The sequence below is a fragment of the Sus scrofa genome, chromosome 6 (genome assembly GCF_000003025.6).
Source record: "Sus scrofa isolate TJ Tabasco breed Duroc chromosome 6, Sscrofa11.1, whole genome shotgun sequence".
Classification (NCBI taxonomy): Eukaryota; Metazoa; Chordata; class Mammalia; order Artiodactyla; family Suidae; genus Sus; species Sus scrofa.
Genome location: NC_010448.4, coordinates 145,815,180 through 145,835,727, shown reverse-complemented (window position 1 = coordinate 145,835,727; position 20,548 = coordinate 145,815,180). Strand labels below are relative to the sequence as shown.

The 20,548-nt window shown below is 38.1% G+C and overlaps 1 protein-coding gene across 23 annotated transcripts in view; it reads left to right on the top strand.

Moving 5' to 3' along the window:
- Positions 1-20,070, top strand: part of SGIP1 (SH3 domain GRB2 like endophilin interacting protein 1) — a 235,964-nt gene extending 215,894 nt beyond the window's left edge. For all 23 annotated transcript variants that reach the window (XM_021096515.1, XM_021096519.1, XM_021096517.1 and 20 more), the window contains 5 exons: positions 2,063-2,195; positions 7,852-8,054; positions 9,138-9,202; positions 10,036-10,200; positions 11,188-20,070. In XM_021096515.1, the coding sequence (XP_020952174.1) occupies positions 2,063-2,195; positions 7,852-8,054; positions 9,138-9,202; positions 10,036-10,200; positions 11,188-11,210 (589 nt within the window). In that variant the 3' untranslated portion in view covers positions 11,211-20,070. The remainder of the gene's footprint in view (positions 1-2,062; positions 2,196-7,851; positions 8,055-9,137; positions 9,203-10,035; positions 10,201-11,187) is intronic.

Below are 20,548 nucleotides of genomic sequence, written 5' to 3'. Positions count from 1 at the left end.
AGTAAATTACTTAATTTTGCTGAACCTCTCTTAAGTTTATCTCCTGCCTCCTTGTGTAGCTGCCACTCTGGAAGCCCTGGGTAACATGGATGCTTTGAATAACATTTTAGATCAGCATCCTTAGCTTAGCAGGAGCAAAGTCCAGGGGCCAGAGGTCTTTTCCATTCACCTCCTCCCTGCCCAGAGTCATAGGGCTTTGCTGTGTGCTCAACAACCTCTATCGGGCACAGCAGAAGCCTATGGGTCATGCTGAGACTTGCTCCCCACCCCCGACCCCATCACTCCCTCCTAACAGACCAGGAGCAGTTTTAAGGCCCTCAGAGGCCCGCACCCAAGGTATATGGAGGTTCCCAGGCTAGGAGTCTAATCAAAGCTATAGCTGCCGGCCTGCACCACAGCCACAGCAACCCCGGATCTGAGCTACGTCTTCGACCTACACCACAGTTCATGGCAACGCCAGATCCTTAACCCACTGAGCGAGGCCAGGGATGGAACCCACAACCTCATGGTTCCTAGTCAGATTCATTTCCGCTGTGCCACGACGGGAACTCCAAGGCCCTCGTTTCTTGATTTGTTTGACTTCTGGAGGCTGAATCACAGGAACCTTCTTTCGATCTGCCTTTATCACCTCATCGCTATCACCCTTCTACCTTCCTAACCGCTGATTTTCTCTTTTTGTAACATTTATTTATCTTTAAAAAGGAAGATGGAGCTCCCATTGGGGCTCAGCGATAACCCAACTAGTATGCATGAGGACGTGGGCTTGATCCCTGGCCTTGCTCCATGGTTAGGAGTCCAGCGTTGCCATGAGCTGTGGTGTAGGTCACAGAGGTGGCTTGGATCTGGCATTGCTGTGGCTGTGGTGTAGGCCGGCAACTGCAGCTCCGATTGGGCCTCTAGCCTGGGAACCTCCATACGCCATGGGTGCGGCCCTAAAATAAATAAATAAATAGGAAGATAATTCTTCCTTTGCAGGGTGAATTTTAATGAAATAGTTTATAATATATGTAACAGAGGGCCTAGGTGCCAAAATTACAGCCACTGTTACAGTATTATAGAGAATTAATTCTAAAAGTGATGCCAGTCAGATATTAACTCACTTGGGCCCTCAGGTTCCTAGTCGTGTGGGAAGGGAACAGGTGCTTTGCACACTCTTGCCTGGTTCTTTTTGCCATTGAGATAAACCTTTGAAGAGACATGGGGCAAGTGGCCTGAGAACAGGTCTCTGAGCAAAGCCGACAACTCTCATAGAAATACAAAGTCCTCAGTTCATCAAGACTGCATGGGAGGTCCTTGGTGGCTCTGCAGGTTAAGGATCTGGTGTTGGCACTACTGTGGTGCAGAGTCCATCCATGGCCTCCGGAAATTTCCACATGCCACAGGTGTGGTAAAAAAAAAAAAACAAAAAACAAAAAAAAAAACTATACACTCTAGTGTAACTACCATTCTTATTATCTCTTAAATTCCAGGATCATCTTCTAAGTTAGGTGACTTTTTATGATCTAGGTGCTCTTAGATGAAATAGTATGGATGCTAAAAAGCTGGCATGGTAATTTTCGTATCACCCTTTTCTCCTCAGTTGGAGAGAAAGACTATGCTTATATGTGGCCAAATATTTAACTCAGTAATTTCTGGGAAACTGCCCTTCAAATAAGTCCAAAAGAAAATCAATGTACTCAGCTCCTTGATTGCATTAACCGACTAATTCAGAGGAAACGGTGGTGATGTAGAAAGAGCTATTAAATTCGGGTTAATAAATAATTCACTCTTTAAAGCAACCAATTATCACACTGATTGGTTAATATTCCTGGGTACTCACTGAGATTTATAGCAATACAATAATGCCTCCCTATGGGAATTAATCTATTAACGCAATACCATTCAGAACTGCGATTGTACTAAAACTACACTATTGTGAATAATATAACCTCTACAAATTGCCAAAGACGGATACAGAAATCAGAGGACCATTTGCTAAGATGCTTTTTTGGTGTGGTGTAGTTTATGTTTGTCACGAAGCATGCTTGTCACTCAATCATTTTTTTTCTTCCCAATTGAATAGTGATAATACCCAAAATGAAGCCAATACCAAGGAGTTCTGGGTAAACATGCCAAATTTGATGACTCACCTCAAGAAAGTATCAGAACAAAAACCCCAGGCTACATATTATAATGTGGACATGCTCAAATATCAGGTAAGCCTATTTATATGATCGGGGTGTCTCTCACATTACAAATGTATGTTCTAACATACCTAGCATTAAGTAAAAGTCCATAAACTAACATTTCCCTCAATATTATTTAAAAGCTATAATTTTTAAGAAAATAGGAACCTTGAAAGACTATTTGGAGGCCATTTAGTGACAAGACTATCCATACCTATCTTCATGAGTTTAAACTTACAAGTAAAACATTTTATTAAGATGCCACAAAGATGACTTTGCAGAAAATTACTTCAGTTAAGATTACAAATATTGACAGACTAGCTCACTGTGGTTTTGTAAAGAGCATTAAATGATTAAATATAAGTACCTGGTGTTTTTTCATCATGTGATAGTCCTATGAAATCAATTCTAATGAAACTTTGTTAGGAAAGTTTTTACTGTTAACAGAATGTTTGGCACATCCCAGTATAAGATAGGAGGACTTTCTTTTTGTGCTTAAGACTGCCCTTGACTCCAGATTATTACTGACCTAATAAATAAACCTATTTCAAACCAGGATTCTATAGAGCCTGAGTATCCCACTGATTCCCAATCACTTGCTCTCCTAGGTTCTTTTTAGTGCATTGTAATTTTTGTGATTAAATATGCTCAAATTATTTTGCTTAAGATGAGGAAACAAAATTATTATTTTTGAAAGTTATACTTTTAACAGAAATCTGTGCATCTCTACTCAGCCATAAAAAGGAATGAAATAATGCCATTCTCAGCAACATATATGCAACTAGAGATTACTCTACTAAGTGAAGTAAGTCAGAAAGAGAAAGACAAATACCATGATATCACTTACATGTGGAATCTAAAATATGGCACAAATGAACCTGTCTACACAGCAGAAATGGACTTACAGAAATAGAGAACAGACTTGTGGTTGCCAAAGGGGAGGGGAGGGGCTGGGAGTTTGGGGTTAGTAGATACAAACGATCACATTTAAAATGAAAAGGCAGTGATGTCCTGCGGGATAGCACAGGGAACTATATCCAATCTCTTGGGATAGATCACAATGGAAAAGAATATAAAAAAGAATATAGGAGTTCCCATCGTGGCACAGTGGTTAACGAATCTGACTAGGAACCATGAGGTTGCAGGTTCGATCCCTGTCCTTGCTCAGTGGGTTAACGATCCGGCGTTGCCGTGAGCTGTGATGTAGGTCGCAGACGCGGCTTGGATCCCGCATTGCTGTGGCTCTGGTGTAGGCTGGCGGCTACAGCTCCGATTGGACCCCTAGCCTGGGAACCTCCATATGCCACAGGAGCGGCCCAAGAAATGGCAAAAAGACAAAAACAAAAAAGAAAGAATATATATATATGTATATATGAATGATTTTGCTGTACAGCAGAAATTACACAACAGAAATTACACAACACTGTAAATTAACCATACTTTAATTTTTTTAATTTAAATAAAATAAGACTCTACTAAAGCAATAAAATTAATTTTTTAAAAATCAGTGCATCTCAAACATGAGTGCACTTTGCAATCACCAGGGAAGTTATAAACAAGTGCTGGTTCTGAACTAGTGCTAATTATGGATCAATACAGAGAGAAATAGACATCTGTAATAAAAATCTATTTATAGACAATAGAGATGGGGATGCGGAGGGGGAGAGGCTAGAAATAGAGAGAGAGACAGGGATACCTTCTGGGCCCTAACACTCCCAGAGATTCTGATTTAATTGGTTCAGAGTGCGACTGAGATATATGTATTTTTACAAGTCCTCCAAGTGAATATAATCCACCCTATCGATTGAAAACCACTGATTTATATTGTAAAGAAACTATTGAACATGAAGTGTCTATGTGATGGTACATTTCACAGAAATGCAAATGAATATGTTTTCCAGGTAAGAATAGTATTACCTAAGCTTTGGACATGATAACAAAACCTTGAAAGTAGACAGAATTCACCTATGGCTTCTGAGCTTGGTGAAAAGTATTAAAATGTAAGCAAGCGACTGAATTCTGGAATTAAGTCAGCTTCCTACCGTCCACTCACCTTGGGCACTGAGCCTCAGTTTCCTCATCTGTAAATAAAGATAAAAAACGGGGTTCCCGTCATGGCGACTAGGAACCACGAGGTTGCAGGGTCGATCCCTGGCCTTGCTTGGTGGGTTAGGAGTCCAGCGTTGCTGTGAGCTGTGGTGTAAGTCGCAGGGGAGGCTCAGATCTGGTGTTGCTGTGGCTGTGGTGTAGGCCAGCAGCTGCAGCTCCGATTGAACCCCTAGCCTGGGAACCTCCATGTGCCGCAGGTGCAGCCATAAAGAAAAGGAAAGAAAAAAAGATAAAAAGATTCCCACGTAGGTATTTCATAGGTTGTAAGGAGCTAGCAACCTAGCATATTTTGAAATACTTTGTGAGCTACAAGTAGCCCTAGGCCTGCCATCCCTCAGAGCAAAAAAAAAAAAATGGAGTTCCCGTTGTGGCACAGCAGAAACAAATGGAGGAATCCCTTTTGTTGTTGTGTAGTTGTGTTGTTGTTATTGTTTTTCAACAATGCAGGGGATTCTGGAGTTCCTGTCGTGGCGCAGTGGTTAACGAATCCGACTAGGAACCATGAGGTTGTGGGTTTGATCCCTGCCCTTGCTCAGTGGGTTAAGAATCCGGCGTTGCCGGGAGCTGTGGTGTAGGTTGCAGACGCGGCTCGGATCCCGCGTTGCTGTGGCTCTGGCGTAGGCCGGTGACTACAGCTCCGATTGGACCCCTAGCCTGGGAACCGCCATGTGCTGCAGGAGCAGCCCTAGAAAAGACAAAAAAGACAAAAAACAAACAAAAAAACAATGCAAGGGATTCTGTGGGAGGCATGGTTTTGTGAGATAGCCCTCAAATCACAGTGTGTCTACTTTCTGGCCCCCGGTAGCATCGCAGTAACCAGGACAATCATACATCCATAAAACTTCTCGTGGAGCGTAGGAACTGCTGTGAAGTTGAGACCTCCTGCTCAGAACAGAGTACACAGACAGGGCGGGGAGTGTGAGGCTGCTGGGCTTTTGAGCTATCTTAAATAACAGACTTCTAAATAAAAGCTCGTCTGCAGAGGACTGTGTTGTGAAAAATATTTAAATTTTAAAAACTGTATTATTGGAGCTCCCATTGTGGCTCAGTGGGTTAAGAACCCAATTTAGTGTCTGTGAGGATGCAGGTTTGACCCCTGGTCTCGCTCAGTGAGTTAAGGATCCCCTGTTGCCACAAGCTGTGGCATAGGTCGCAGATGTTGCTTGGATCTGGTATTGCCGTACCTGTGATATAGGCTGGAGCAGCACCTCCGACTCAGCCCCTGACCCAAGAATTTCCATGTGCCGCAGGTGCAGCTGTGAGAAAAAAAGAAAAGAAAAGGAAAAAACTTGATTATAAGGCTTATTGTGGAGTTTATTATAAAGTTTTAAAACTTTTATTATAATGGTTATCTAAGTAAAATTATGTCATTGAAAGCCATGTCTGTCATTTTATAAAAGAATCCATTTCTGGGTTTGTTTCTGCAGCAGCCATGCTAACCTTGTAAGCACAGCCTGCCTTCAGGAGCCTTCCCCGTGGTGTCCATATGCTCAGGCATTGCGAGGCCAGTAAAGAGCAGTTTGTATGCTTGAAAATCAGCAAAACTCATACTTCATGAATAAACGTGCAAGGGCACAGACCCCACCCACTTGACCCCTACAGTGTGTGTGTACTTGACAGGTACACAGAAATAATAACATTGCAAATTTGTCACTGCAGACCCAGGATTCAAGTTGTTATTATTGTCTTTATATAACTTTTTGTTGATTGTTCAAACCTGGCTTTTCCTTGGTCGCATTCACAGTAGATTCTAACTAGAATTGGCAGTAGACATTACAATGCAGCACTGCCAGTCAGACAACCTGGGTTCATGTCCTTGCTTTGGCACATCTCAAGTAATAGCAACTTGCTTTGCCTAACTCACTGATTCGTGAGGAGCAAATGTGATGATATTACTAAGTAATATGTATTAAAACATTAGTTCCTTCCTATGTGCTAGGCGCTACAATGACTCTTTCATATAAACATCTCCTTTAATCTTCCTAGCATCTGTAGGTGTAAATATTATTGTTATTGTTGTTTTCATTTGGCAGATGAGGAAATAACTGAGGGACAGAGAGGTTCAGTGACTGGCCCAAGATCACTCAGCTTGGAAGTGGCAATCAGAACTCACAGCCAGATATATCTGAAAAAACAAGAACACTAATTTGAAAAGATACATGTACCCCGATAGTCATAGCAGCACTATTTACAAAAGCCAAGATACGGAAGCAACCTAAGTGCCTATCAACAGATGAATGGATAAAGAAGATGTGGTGTATAGATACAGTAGAATACTACTCAGCCATAAAAATGAATGAAATTTTGCCATTTGCAGCAACATGGGTGGACTTGGAGGGTACTATTCTAAGTGAATTACGTTAGACAGAACTGTATCATATCACTTATAAGTTAAAAATACAACAAAGTAGTAAATATATCAAAAAAGAAACTGGAGTTCCTGTCGTGGCGCAGTGGTTAACACATCCGACTAGGAACCATGAAGTTGCGGGTTCGATCCCTGGCCTTGCTCAGGGGGTTAACGATCCGGCGTTGCCATGAGCTGTGGTGTAGGTCAGACGTTGCTCGGATCCCGCGTTGCTGTGGCTCTGGCGTAGGCCAGTGGCTATGGCTCCGATGAGACCCCTAGCCTGGGAACCTCCATATGCTGCGGGAGCGGCCCAAGAAATGGCAAAAAGACAAAAAAAAAAAAAAAAAAAGAAAGAAAGAAAGAAACTGACTCATGGGTATAGAGAACAAACTAGTGGTTTCTAGAGGGGAGGGGGAAAGGGGGGCAACATAGGCTTAGAGGATTAAGAGGTACAAACTATTAGGTATTAAAAAAGGTATAGTATTATACAATGCTGGGAATACAGCCGATGCTTTATAGTAATTATAAGTGAAGTATAGCCTTTATGGAGTTCCCACTGTGGCTCAGCAGCAACGAGCCCAACTAGTATCCATGAGGATTCAGGGGTCGAGCCCTGGCCCCGCTCAGTGGGTTAAGGATCTGGTGTTGCCATAAGCTTCGGTGTAGGTGGCACATGCGGCTTGGATCTGGAGTTGCTATGGCTGTGGCGTAGGCCAGAAGCTGCAGTTCCAGTTTGCCCCCTAGCCTGGGAATCTCCATATGCTGCAGGTACAGCCCCAAAAGATAAAAAAAAAAAAATTAAGTATAACTTTTAAAAATTATGAATTACTATATCTATACTTCAACTTTTTAAAAAACACAGAAAGAAAAAAAGAACTCACATCCAGGAACATCTGCCTTCTTGGCCTCAGCTCCTAACCAGTGTGCTACCAGCTTACTCATTGACATAAAGTACATTGTAAACTCTGAAGTGCTATAGAGATTTTCACCATTGACTTTATGGTTTTAATCTGTAACAGTCTACTTGAAGCACTCAGCTGTCTCTCACATGCCACCATTCATGGTGATTTTTTTTTTTCTTTACTGAGTGCTCTTTTGTGAGCAGCATAAACAGCACTATGATATTTTTGTATCTAAGAATATCCCAATGGAAGAGAATCACAGCTTCTGGTTTTGTTTCAGATTCGTGGTCAAGCCTTAATTATTCTCTCTCCTGTCTTTGGCAAGGTGTCGGCCCAGGGCATTCAGTCCACGCCTCTGAACCTGGCAGTGAACTGGCGGTGTGAGCCGGCAAGCACCGACCTGCGCATAGATTACAAGTACAACACAGACGCAATGACCACGGCTGTGGCCCTCAACAACGTGCAGTTCCTGGTTCCTGTAGACGGAGGGGTGACCAAGCTCCAGGCGGTGCTCCCACCAGCAGTCTGGTAAGGAGCCACTAGTCCCCTTCATTTTCTGCAAAGGGCCCCTGCTGGGCAAAAGGACCACAGACTTCTTACCATGTGGGTTTCCTCCAGGAAGAGATCCCAGCAGGTCTGGGTGTCAGGGTTCAGGGCAGAAAATAAAAACTTCGATAGCTATTTCAAAGGAAAATGACTTAACTCAGGGCTTTAGATCTTCACACAGTAAAAGAGCAGCAAGCTTGAGCCTGGATCTCCTGGGATGTTTCCCAGAACACTGCAGAACTGGCCCACCAGGGGAGCCGCCACCTTGGCCCCAACCAGGAAGGAAAGAAATCAGAATCCTGTCAGTGGAGCGTTTGAATTCAAGAACCCACCCTCATGAGAATCCAAGGATGAGAAACTCCTACAGGCACCGCATAAAGTGCTTCTCAACAACTACAAAACTGAGACGATGGGGACACTGTTTAGCAAGATGCTCACGCCTCAGTTAGGCTGCTGGCCAGCAGAACACAGCCCCAAAGCAGCAGGGGAGACTGAGTTTTCTTTTACAGCCTCTGGACTCTAAAAAGACATGCTAGAGAAGATACGGACAGAAACAGAATAAACACTGACAACCAAGAGTGGCTGTTAAGAGCTTATTCTTCTAAGGAAAAATACTATAGTTTTTCAATATGATTGGTAGAAGCAGAAAGTAAAACATTGAGAGAGAAAAAAAAGAATGTCAGCCATATGACAGGTTCAATTTAAATTACCTAAATTAATTGTTCAACTAATACATCCCATCTATTTTTGTTCAGTAGATATATATTTTTTAATGTTTTAAACTGCATTGTCCTCTAAATGTTTATTTCTCCAACAAGAGTGTTGTGACTAGTTACAATAAGGAAAGGGAAAGGAGAGAATTTATGTATGGATGGATGGATAGATGGAGGGAGGGAGGGGAATTAGAGGAGGAAGGGACAGCTGAGTAGGTAGATAAAGACAGACAATGCTTAAATTGTAGCTTAAATCTTTAAGATAATTTTGATTAACATTCTGGAAAAATACAACAGCCACCAAACAAAAACTCTTGCATACGCAAAAGTCTTTTACCACTTTTATTTTTAGGAATGCTGAACAACAAAGAATATTGTGGAAGATTCCCGATATTTCTCAGAAGTCAGAAAATGGAGGTAATGTAATCACAGGCTTGTTTTATTTAATATATAAAGCTGAAATAACCTTCAGATATTAGAAAACTATTAACCAACATATACCTAGCACTAAAAGCAAGTAAAATATTTCAGTTCATTAAGGTATATACTTATTTTAACCAATAACAGCAAATAGTTCTTCACTGCTTCCTCTTTTCTGCCCAAGAACCCACATCAAACAGAACCATACCTTAAGCACCAAAGAGCTCTTAATGAGGCATGTTTCCATTCTGTATCAGACCTCACACTCCCTGATGGTTTAAATATTTTTCACTTTCATCTGCTATTAATCATAACCTGGAAAATATTGCCTTCCGGGCAGCATTCTCCCAAATTTTGAAGTACTGTTTGGCTGCATTACATTTTAATCAGTGTGCAAAAAAAAGTCATGAGTAGTATTTTTTTTCTTCTTATGGCCACACCTGCAGCATATGGAAGTACCCGGGCTAGGGGTCAATTCAGAGCTGCTGCTTCAGTCTATACCACAGCCACGGCAACACTGGATCCGAGCTGCATCAGCAACCTACACCGCACCTTGTGGCATACAGGATCCTTACCCGCTGAGCAAGGTCAGGGGTCGCACCTGCATCCTCATGGACACTCTGTTGGGTTCTTAACCCGCTGAGCCACAGCGGGAACTCCAGTCATGAGTAATATTTAATGATAAATTGTTATTCTTTACCATTTTGTCACTCAAACACATACTATTTTCTAGTAAGTTTGACTTTGCCCATTAACTTTGAATATAATTTCCAAAATTATATCCTGAATGTTGTGTTGATGGTTATCTCGTAACAATACTTTTTTTGTAGGGGTGGGTTCTTTATTGGCAAGATTTCAGTTATCTGAAGGCCCAAGCAAACCTTCCCCATTGGTTGTGCAGTTTACAAGTGAAGGAAGCACCCTTTCTGGCTGTGACATTGAACTTGTTGGAGCAGGGTATAGATTTTCACTCATCAAGAAAAGATTTGCTGCAGGTAAGGGGGTCTCTTGTAAGTTTCATTTGCAAAAAATAATGCTGCACTAACAGCTCATCCTTAAGAGGGAATCTGTTGTGATTTTCTGATCTTTCTCCTCCTCTTCCTCATTCCCAACTCCCATTTCTTATCACAATCAAAAAGCAAACCAATTGCTAAATGGAATAATAGGACAGTGATATGGAAATGAGAAATTAGGAAGGCCTTGTCTATTTATCATGACTATAGCTATTTCTTCTATGAGACAAACCAGTCAATCCCATTTTATAGACGTTGACATGGAAGTTAATGGAGTAAATCCTACTTTTGTTATATTAGTAAACAAGATAAATGCTCTTTTTGTTTTAATATCTCCTGCCTGAAAAGTGTTTTTCTTCAGCAAGTCTTCATAGATTTTAGACTTGTCAGCCTTAGCTGAGATTTGAGAGGTTCCATCTTTCACTTTAATAGCAACCTTAAAAAATCGAGGCCAGAGATCAGAACTGGTTGCCCTTGAGCTGAGTGTGGTCATGAGATAGGTTTTTGGGACACTCCGGAGTTCATTGTGGGAGATTCCCCAACATTAAAGTGATTATATTTGTCAATGATTTCTTGGGAAATGTCCTGGGTTTTATGCCTGAATTACTGATGTAATTATTAATTACACCCCTTGCACTATCAAAAATGACCCAGGTTGGAAAGTAATTGTATGGTTACTCTTCCTATAACGAGTTGGATTCTCACATCCAGGAACAAATCTTCCAACCTATTCTGGGCCAAACCCAAATATCTGCAAAGAGTTCATATATGGAAATGTGAAAAGGCAGCTAGCTGGTCTGGAAAACTGAAAACTTAAAAAACTGTATGTATTTTCTGTTAGTATTATATCGCTCAAGCATGTCGTATTTGGCTTCTAGAAGTAGGCAGAAAAAATAAAACGTTACCTATATCATGACCACATTATGGACCTAACAGGTAACTTACGGATATGCTATTTTTTTCTTGCAGGAAAATACTTGGCAGATAACTAATAAATCTTATGCAAGGATTTGGAGGATTCCGATAATGGAGAACTGTTGTATGAGAAACAGGTTTTAATTTTGGTTTGGTGAAAACAAACCAAAATCTGCACTTGGGATATATCTGCTAGAAATGTCATTGACTTTCAGCACAGATTTCCCTCACACAATACCTTGACGACCAGTCCTACAGTATTTACTTCTAGGTGTAATATTGTTAATGGTTTTAAAATGTAATTATTGTATTTGTAAATTGTACTCATTCCAGTAAGGCAGTTAGATACTTTGAGTTTTAGCATTTTACCATTCCTGAAATGGATGTAATTTAAACTGTGGTATGTAAATTTAATAGTAGTCCTGTTGAATGGCACAATGCTTACAGAGGTAGATTGCATTTTGTCAATATATAAAATTTAAATATAATATTGATCGCTGTCATAACGGGGGTGCCACGCACAAAGAGAATTAAGTGGAACCAGGAAAAAAAAAAAGTCCTTTTCTTCAGTCCTTAGTATGTTTTACTCTAGTGCTAAATACAAATTCTATCTTCACATGTTTAGTGGGTTAAATTCAGAAACTATTTCAGACAAAAAAAAAAAAATGCTAAGGTTGCAGCATATTCAAAGAAAAGCATTAATTACCACTTTTTAAAAAGCTTTTTTTTCAAACCGCAAATTTCATAAAAATGCAAACTGTGTAAACAAGGCCTCTTATTTTTATAACTTGTGTAAAAAGGGAAAGCAATTCATATTTAAAGTTTAAGTATATGAAATTATAAACAAGAGGAAAGAAGACATTGAAGTCTTAACTACTTCCCCATCTCTCCACAGTCTAGCCAAGGTGGGAGATTACTGAATGATCAGACCAAAACCAAAACTGTGATTTTAAAATTTCAAGAATTTCCATAGTTGAGCCGGTTAACAACTTCTGCACTACAACTCTAAACAGAGGCTGTCCCATCCAGCCTGGAGAATGGTACTAAGTATCTTTCTCGTTACCCAAAGGAATCAAAACATTGAGTCTAAAAATCCCAGAAAAAATGATTTTTAGTCCCCTATTTAAATCCAGATGGAGAATTTTAATTGTCATTATTTATATCATTTGAGAACGAAAAAAAAAACAAGCTTTATAAATGAAATTCTAACCATATTATTGTGCAATAAATTTCCTTTTGGATGAGATTCATTGTATGTAACTATAAATCTTTGCCATTCTTGGGGAGTCAAAAAGAGAGTTATTAAAAATGTATGTTATGATTTCATTGTTGCAAGGTATAATAAAAACGGTAATTACTCAGTCTGGCCTCATAATATGAAAATTCAGAATGATGAAGCATTTCTTCAGGGGTCCCAGTTGTAAAACCTTCTTCCATTCCAATCTGAACATGTGATTCATCTTTTAATCATCGAACCTAAACAGAAAAACTAATTCTTAGTCTAGATTATACTATTAAATAACTGTAATTATTTATTATTATATTTATCACTAGTTACTAAATTTTATTTTACATTCACTCATATTCGACAAAGAAAATTTAGCCCCTTTAAATTTTAGAATCAAATTAAATTTTCTAAGTCTTACTTTTAAAATGAGATCGTGACTGGCAATTGTTCATAGTGGAACTTTTAAAATTAATATTTGTACTTCTCAATCAGTGCTTGCTATCAAGAGAATGTTCAAATGCCCGGTTTTACCTTAGAAGAATTCTTACTCTTCAAACGAATTCTCGATTGGCTCCCCAAACAGTCTGGTATTGAAGTTTTTTGAGCAAATAACTAATAGACTCATTTTAAGTAAAGATCAATTTGATTTTGAAACCAAAGTAGAAAATGCAAACTTTTAAATCCCATGAAGCACGGGAATAGTTCAAACACTGAATCCAATGAAGAGATGGAGAGTAAGAAGCAGAAAATTGAGAATTATCCAGCATATGAATATAAAAACATGTTTTTAAGAAATGGGTTCATAAAAAACCATATTAAATATTAACACAAATCACATATTAAAAGTGTGTAAATATTGGGAGTTCCCATCGTGGCTCAGTGGTTAACGAATCTGACTAGGAACCATGAGGTTGCAGGTTCCATCCCTGGCCTTGCTCAGTGGGTTAAGGATCCGGTGTTGCCAAGAGCTGTGGTGTAGGTCGCAGACGCTGCAGGTCTGATTAGACCCCTAGCCTGGGAACCTACATATGCTGCAGGAGCGGCCCTAGAAAAGGCAAAAAGACAAAAAAATAAATAAAAATAAAAACGTGTAAATATTACTGGTGCTCATGTCTTGCTTATTATAATTTTATTTTATTTTAAATAGTTCTAGGGCAAATTAGTAATTAAATACAGTGTTTTTCTTTCCAAAGAATAATTTTGTTGATATTATAAAATATAATTCAAACGATAAATTGCAATGATCTCTAACATTATTCAAATGTTTCTAGGAACTAAATTTGAAACTATGAAGATATCCTCTGATTCCATAATTGGTCTTTATGAAACAGAATGGAAGTTGGTGATTTCGAAGTTATTAATTTTTATAATAATTATTATTATTGAATAACCAGAAAAATCTCAGTAGATATTATATACCCTGTCTTCTTTCAGAAAATAGGTCAAATAATAACACAATAAACTCACATCAGGTATTTAGGTTTTAGTGGGGTTTTTTTTAATCTTGTAGTTTATAATATCCTGTTACTCCTATATCCACAGTACTGTATGATAAGAATTCGTGTTAGGAAAAATGATCCTAGACAATACAATTCTAAAAGAAACATTAAGACAGATTCATTTTGAATTCCTAAAACAAAACAAAATTGACTAGTAGATATTAAGATTTTCAATACCAGGGTTAAAATATAAACAAAGGATTCCCATTAATCAGAACACCATTTCCCTAGACTTCTGATTTTAAAAGATTCTACTCTAACAAGATGGAAAGTATGAATGATACTGCTTTATTTTGGCAACATGGAAAATGTTTTTTCAAATAAATTCATTTTTGTGTTTTTTAAAAATAAATTACTTGTTATGAATTAGTCTGAATTTTATCATAATTGGAACATTCAATTCCAAAGAATGAAATTTGTTATTATTTTTAAAGCTCCATTCTTCCTTACACCTATAGCCAAAATGAAAATTTACTGTATGGTATGTGGGAATACATTTCACCTGTAAAGAAAGAATGTCCACATTTCAAATAGTTTTGAGGGAATTGAGAGGAACCCTCCCCCTAGAAAGTCAAACTACAATTGTTTTATTTTTGTTTTATGTATTTTTACTCAATCTCAATCTACAAAGTGTTTGAGGCCATAATTCCTTATGTTTCCATTTGCAAAGAATCGTAGTAACTGCATTAGCTCTACCACTGATTCCTGCTCTGTGACCTGGGACAAATCATAGCCCTTTTCAGGTTCTCATCTTTATTATTATTTTTTTAGGTTGTACATTATTTTTTCTATTGTACAAAAAACTCAAGATAATATTTTATTTAACTGGTACTTCCATTTACATTTTTTATTGTAGTTGATTTACAGTGTTCTGCCAATTTCTGCTGTACAGCAAAGTGACCCATTTATAAACATCCTTTTTCTCACATTATGCTCCACTCTGATCCATGACGATTGATTGGATATAGTTCCCTGTGCCATACAGCATGATCCCATTGCCTATCCACTCCAAACGCAAGCATAATAACACATCAGTGATCTATAAAGCTTCTCCCACCTCAGAAGTTTCCATCATTCTACCCGACTCAGAAAGATCCAACCTCGGAGGCTTTACAAAGAAGCTTGTACAATCAGTAGTTGATATACAATAAGAATTGATATTCACTTGAGTGCTTACCGTGGGCCAGTCGCTGTAGCTATTAACTCATTTAATCTTTATATCAACCCCCAAATTGTAGATATTCTTTTTAATTCCTGTTTTACAAATGGTGACATTGAGGCTTAGATGGATTAATTAATTTGCTCAAAGTATAGGGCAGCTAGAAGTAACCCCATTGTCTTGATGGCAGTGGAAGCCCTTGACCTGTTTTATATGTTCATTCTGCGGAATGAACTCTTCTGTTTCATTTTATTACACATATTCCATTGAACATCCAGTTAAAAGGTGCTATGAAAAATTAATATCAAAAGAAGGATAGTTCCAAAAGCAAAATTGTTGGAAAAGGGTATGTTTCTCAGAGCATGATTTGTGGACTACTTGTAGTATCATTTATTTAACACAGGCAATGAATTTGGTTTAGTCACCACTACATTCCCAGAGCCTAGAAGAGAGTTAGACATCAATAAATTCATACTGAATGAATAAATCTGTAGGGATGGGGTTTAGGAATATGTATTTTAACAAGCACCCGAAATTTGAGACTCACTGCCCTAGTAGATCTCTCAAATACTTTCTAGGTCTGACATTTTATCAGATTTTTGACATTAAATTATCCCTTGAATACCATTTTTCTAGTAAGCTTATTTTTTCATTCAGTCTCTTTAGCTTCCTCTAATCTTAAAGAGGGGGGACTCATTAGGGGGTGATTTCTCTAGGAAATTCCCTCTTTTCCTTAGAGTTCTGCTATGCTATTTCAGTCTCAAAGTGGACTGAAATGCATTCTCTCATTTTCACAGTTCTGTCCTTTTCATCAATGTCTTAAAAGATTAAAAGAAGTAAGGCAGTTGTAAGCTGTCATTCCTTCCAAATACAACGTCCTAAAAAATGGCTCCTTCCTTGCAAGGAACACAGACATCTACCTTGTGGGTTTAGACTGTTTATTTTGCAGGCTTTTGAACTGAACGCTTCAGAAGCCTGGACTAGTATCATTTCAAAAGGGTTGCACCAATCGTTTTCATCTGTGCATTTTTTTCTCAAAAAAACAGTCTGTCAGTTAAAGTTGAATGACAGAGTGAAATGTGCAGATATCTATTACAGAGATATATTTCTGGTTTGTTCACTTGTTCATTTGCTTAAACTTTCTTTTTCCCAAAAGATTATGCATTGAAGCATATACCATTCAATCTAAATGTATTCGTTTTGCTACATGGTTTTCTGATCAAGCAGGTTTTTTTTAAATGGAAGCATAATTTTTATGATATCAAAATGGAGGTGATCTCTTAACATTGCTGTAAAAGTTAATCTGTCAGCATGTTTCCTTAAAATGAGTCAAATTAAATTGTTGATATGATTGAACAAATCAGTCCTTATACTAGTTAAAGAGGCTTTTCTGATGACCCACCCCACCCCCTTTACTGCGTGAACTTCTCTCTGGTTTTTATTGTATTTTCCTGATCCTTCCATTTTTTCTTTGGCAAGCAGTATTTAAATACCATTTGCTCATTCATGAATCAAATATGGCTGCCATCGCATCACCTTTTGTCCATAGAATGTACAGAGGGAACATGAGATAGGAGTGCAATGTTTAAGTCTCCAAATATTAAAAACAAACAACAAACCCACTAGCATTTCTCTTGCTTTGATGTTCTGGCATCTTCTTTAGGCCAGAGCTGCATTTGTAATACCTAACTGAATCCAAATGTCCTTGAAAGAATGTCAAATTTGAGAGTCTATTGAGTTGACCAGCGCCAGACCTCTCGATTATCCCTCAGGTTTAATATCTGATTTCTACCCAAAATGAGTATTTCTAGGAGAGAAAGTCACATCCTTGTTCACATTCACCATGGGTGTGATCAGTTCTTCTCCAAATTCCATTTTTCCTTTGATTTATTGCTAATTGTCTCCTTCTATCCCTAGGGTAGCACGTTGCCTGTTTTAAATACATCTTTAACCTTATAAGAAAAGATGTTTTGGAAGTTCTCTGTGGCACAGCAGGTTAAGGATCTGGTGTTGCTGAAGTTGTAACTGAGGCTCGGGTTTGATCCCTGACCCAGGAAGTTCCACCTGCTTTGAGTGTGGCCAAAAAAAAAAACACAAAACAAAAGATGTTCCAATGAAAAGCAAATATATGTTTATGTGTCCCTTAATTGGTGAATGAAAATAAGTAAAGGATACTTCTACTGCATTCACCTGTATTCCAGTCTTTTCCAAGTCATGTTCAGGACCACTGGTTCTGGGAAATATTCACTGCGATCTGAGACCAAATGATCCTACCCATGCTCCCCACTTCTTGGGCATTGACAATAAATGTTAGCATTTTAATGAAACTGAAGAAGCTTTTGGATCAGGAAAACATTTTTTTTCTAAACACACCTCGAAGAAACTTAAGAAAAGTTTTCTTTTAACACAGTTTACATAGCTTTCAGCGACTTCAGACAATATAACCAGGAATGCTTTGGAAAGATGCTTCTGGGTTTTTGTTTGAACTCTAAGAGGAATATCTGCCACTTTAAATAAACTAGTATCTACTTTAAATGTCATTAGTATATCTTAATGAATTTAACTTAATCACCTAAAATATTCAAAACAAAACAATGACATTGTTTTAATATTTTAATATTTATTTTTAAGATCTGCACCTATGACCAGCACATCAGGCTGCTATCTGTGGCAGATGGTCGAAATTCTTTGCAGAATGGAATTAATACTAGTGAACAATCTTTATAATACTTTGAACATTTTAAGAAATTGAATCATGATAGACTGATGCTGACACTTTTTTTACATAATCTTGTTAGAAAGTACACTTTAAAATTCAGTTAAATCTGAGAGAAACGCACTGTTTGGATTAGATTTTGAAGGTTTTACTCTATTAATGAGCATCAGATAGTTCTTTTTTGCTTTGCTTTATTTTGCAAATCAATCTTTTTATAAAAAACAAATAAATCAGCAAAGTTTTTGTAAAAATTCCTGGGTAGGAGTTCCTGTTGTGGCTTAGTGGTAACAAACCCAACTAGTATCCATGAGGACACAGGTTCAATCCCTGGCCCTACTCGATGGGTTAAGGATCTGGCATTGCCGTGAGCTGTGGTGCAGGTTGCAGACACGGCACAGATCCCCTGTTGCTTATGGCTGTGGTGTAGGTCGGCAGCTGTAGCTCCAATTCGACCCCTAGCCTGAGAATTTCCATGTGCCATGGGTGGGGCCCTAAAAAGAAAAACATAAATAAATAAATAAATAAATATTCCTGGGTAAACTGTCTGTTATCAGATAGAAAAGAATAAAGCTGAATCACTGTACATTTCCCTAAATATAGTTCAATTTTTAGTTCATTCATAGTTTGTGAATCAGTTGATGGATAACAAGCCATTTATCATTTTAGATTATTCCATTGAATGAGTACAGCCTGCAAACATTAACTCCATGTCACTTATTCAGTATTATTCCATTGGCATTTTCTTTTCTTTTTTGGCAAAACAAATTTTTAATGTTATTCACACATCGTTACCCTAAAAAAATTTTTTTCTTTTTAGGGCCACACTTGTAGCATATGGAAGTTCCCAGACTAGGGGTTGAATCAAAACTGCAGCTGCCAGCCTACACCGTGGAAATGCAGGAGCTGAGCCACGTCTGAGACCCACACCACAGCTCACTCCAACACTGGATCCTTAACCCAATGAGTGAGGCCAGAGATTGAACCCACCTCCTCATGGATACTAGTTGGGCTCATAACCCGCTGAGCCACAATGAGAACTCCTAAGATATTGTAAATAACACACCTAACGACTACCACTAGGATTATCTTCCCAAAGTCCAAAGTTGTTTCTTTTCCTTATGAGATGCTAGGATGATCAATTTGATAGCTGTGATTTTTCAGGTCAGTATTTAGTTCTTGCTTTGTTAAATGGATATGCATGAGAGGGACTGACTCCCGTTTGATCTCTTTCTCTGTGGAAACATTGCCACCGAATAATTAAGTGTTCTTTAAAAAGTCAAGTGTTGGTATGATGATATGTTAATCTATGAGCAGGGCTTATGACAGGCCAAGCAGTCATTTATAGAATTGGCTTTTTAAACTGTAAGAATAGCGTTGGGTTTCAATATTCAAAAAAAATTTTTTTTCACTTTGTATAGGGAAAGATCTGTATGAAAGAGACGATCAAAATTTAATCTTCATCCCTCCTAAGTGGCAGTGTAAGGCATTGTGGGTTTCAGTTTTTGTTTTTTTGTTTTTTGGGGTTTTTTTGCACTTTAACAAGGAGAGAAACTAGGAAAAGAAGTTCAGAGAAATTTTGCTGTGTTTCTAAAGGTAATAAAATTCAGCCAATTGTCTTTCTTTAGGAAAATGCTATTAATGTATACTTTGAGTTGGTAGCACCTTTTATTTAGAGTTGTCCATGATCTTTGTAGCAAAAAAGAAACAATGTCTTTTTGACCTGGGGTGGAGTACATATTTTCACAAAATATATTGAGCATTAAATATTTATAAAAAGAATTGTGGACGAAAATACTCGAGTACACTTTTAAAAATTAGTTAAAATGTTGATGGCTGGCTCTTTTTCCTACATGTGTAATTCAACAGAGAATCCTTTATTCTCATAGCCATTATTGCTTTGTCTGTGATGAAATCTTTACTGCTTCTGTGCTGTGCTCAAGAAAAAACCAGCAAAAGAAGCAAGGGCCTGTTCCTTCACAGAACTGCCCAAAGCTCTCTGTTGAGCAATGGTGAGATGAATGTGTAATATTGATTCAGTAAAGAAAATCATGAGAACATTTTAATGTTACTTGCCTTATAGGTTAGAAAAGGTGTATATATCTTTTTTTGGTAAATAATGATTTTTTTACAAATGTTTTTTTCCTTCATAATTTTCCCAATCACCCATTTCACAAAATCCTGAATATGCAATTATTTACCGTGGCACATTACTGCAACTAGGGTTCCCATTTCTGGACAAAGTTTAATTATATGTGAGAACAAGATGAAATATCTAAGTTGTTATTTAAATGTGATTTTTTTTTCCTGGAAAATAAATGAAAAACATAAAAATGAACCGAGTTGTGAACCTCTTTTATTACCAGCCTCTTAAAATTCTACCACATTTCTGGAAAATTTTCATTACATATCTAAGGTGAGCACGGCGGGCAAAAAGTCTGGCACAGTGCAAGCACTTTAGAGTTGGATAAATCTCATCTCTATAATTTAACTATAGTCTTGAGCAAGTTACTCAATGATTCATCATTTCCTTAGCATAAAAAAAATGGAGTTCATATCCCTTAATCACAGGGCCAGCGAATAGATCAAATGAGATAATATTTATCAGTCACCTAGCAGTTCCTACCTAGTACCTAGTAATCAACAATCCTTTCCTGTTCTTTTTTTTTTTCTAAAAACAGGAGATAAGATAAGCCAGAAAAATGTTAATGTTCTCTCCCCAGCACTATCGTAACCCCTATGCTCTCCTGTTGTCCTGATGTATTGCTTTTGACAGCCAATTCTAACCGCACTGAGCATCCATCAGCGGACCTGAG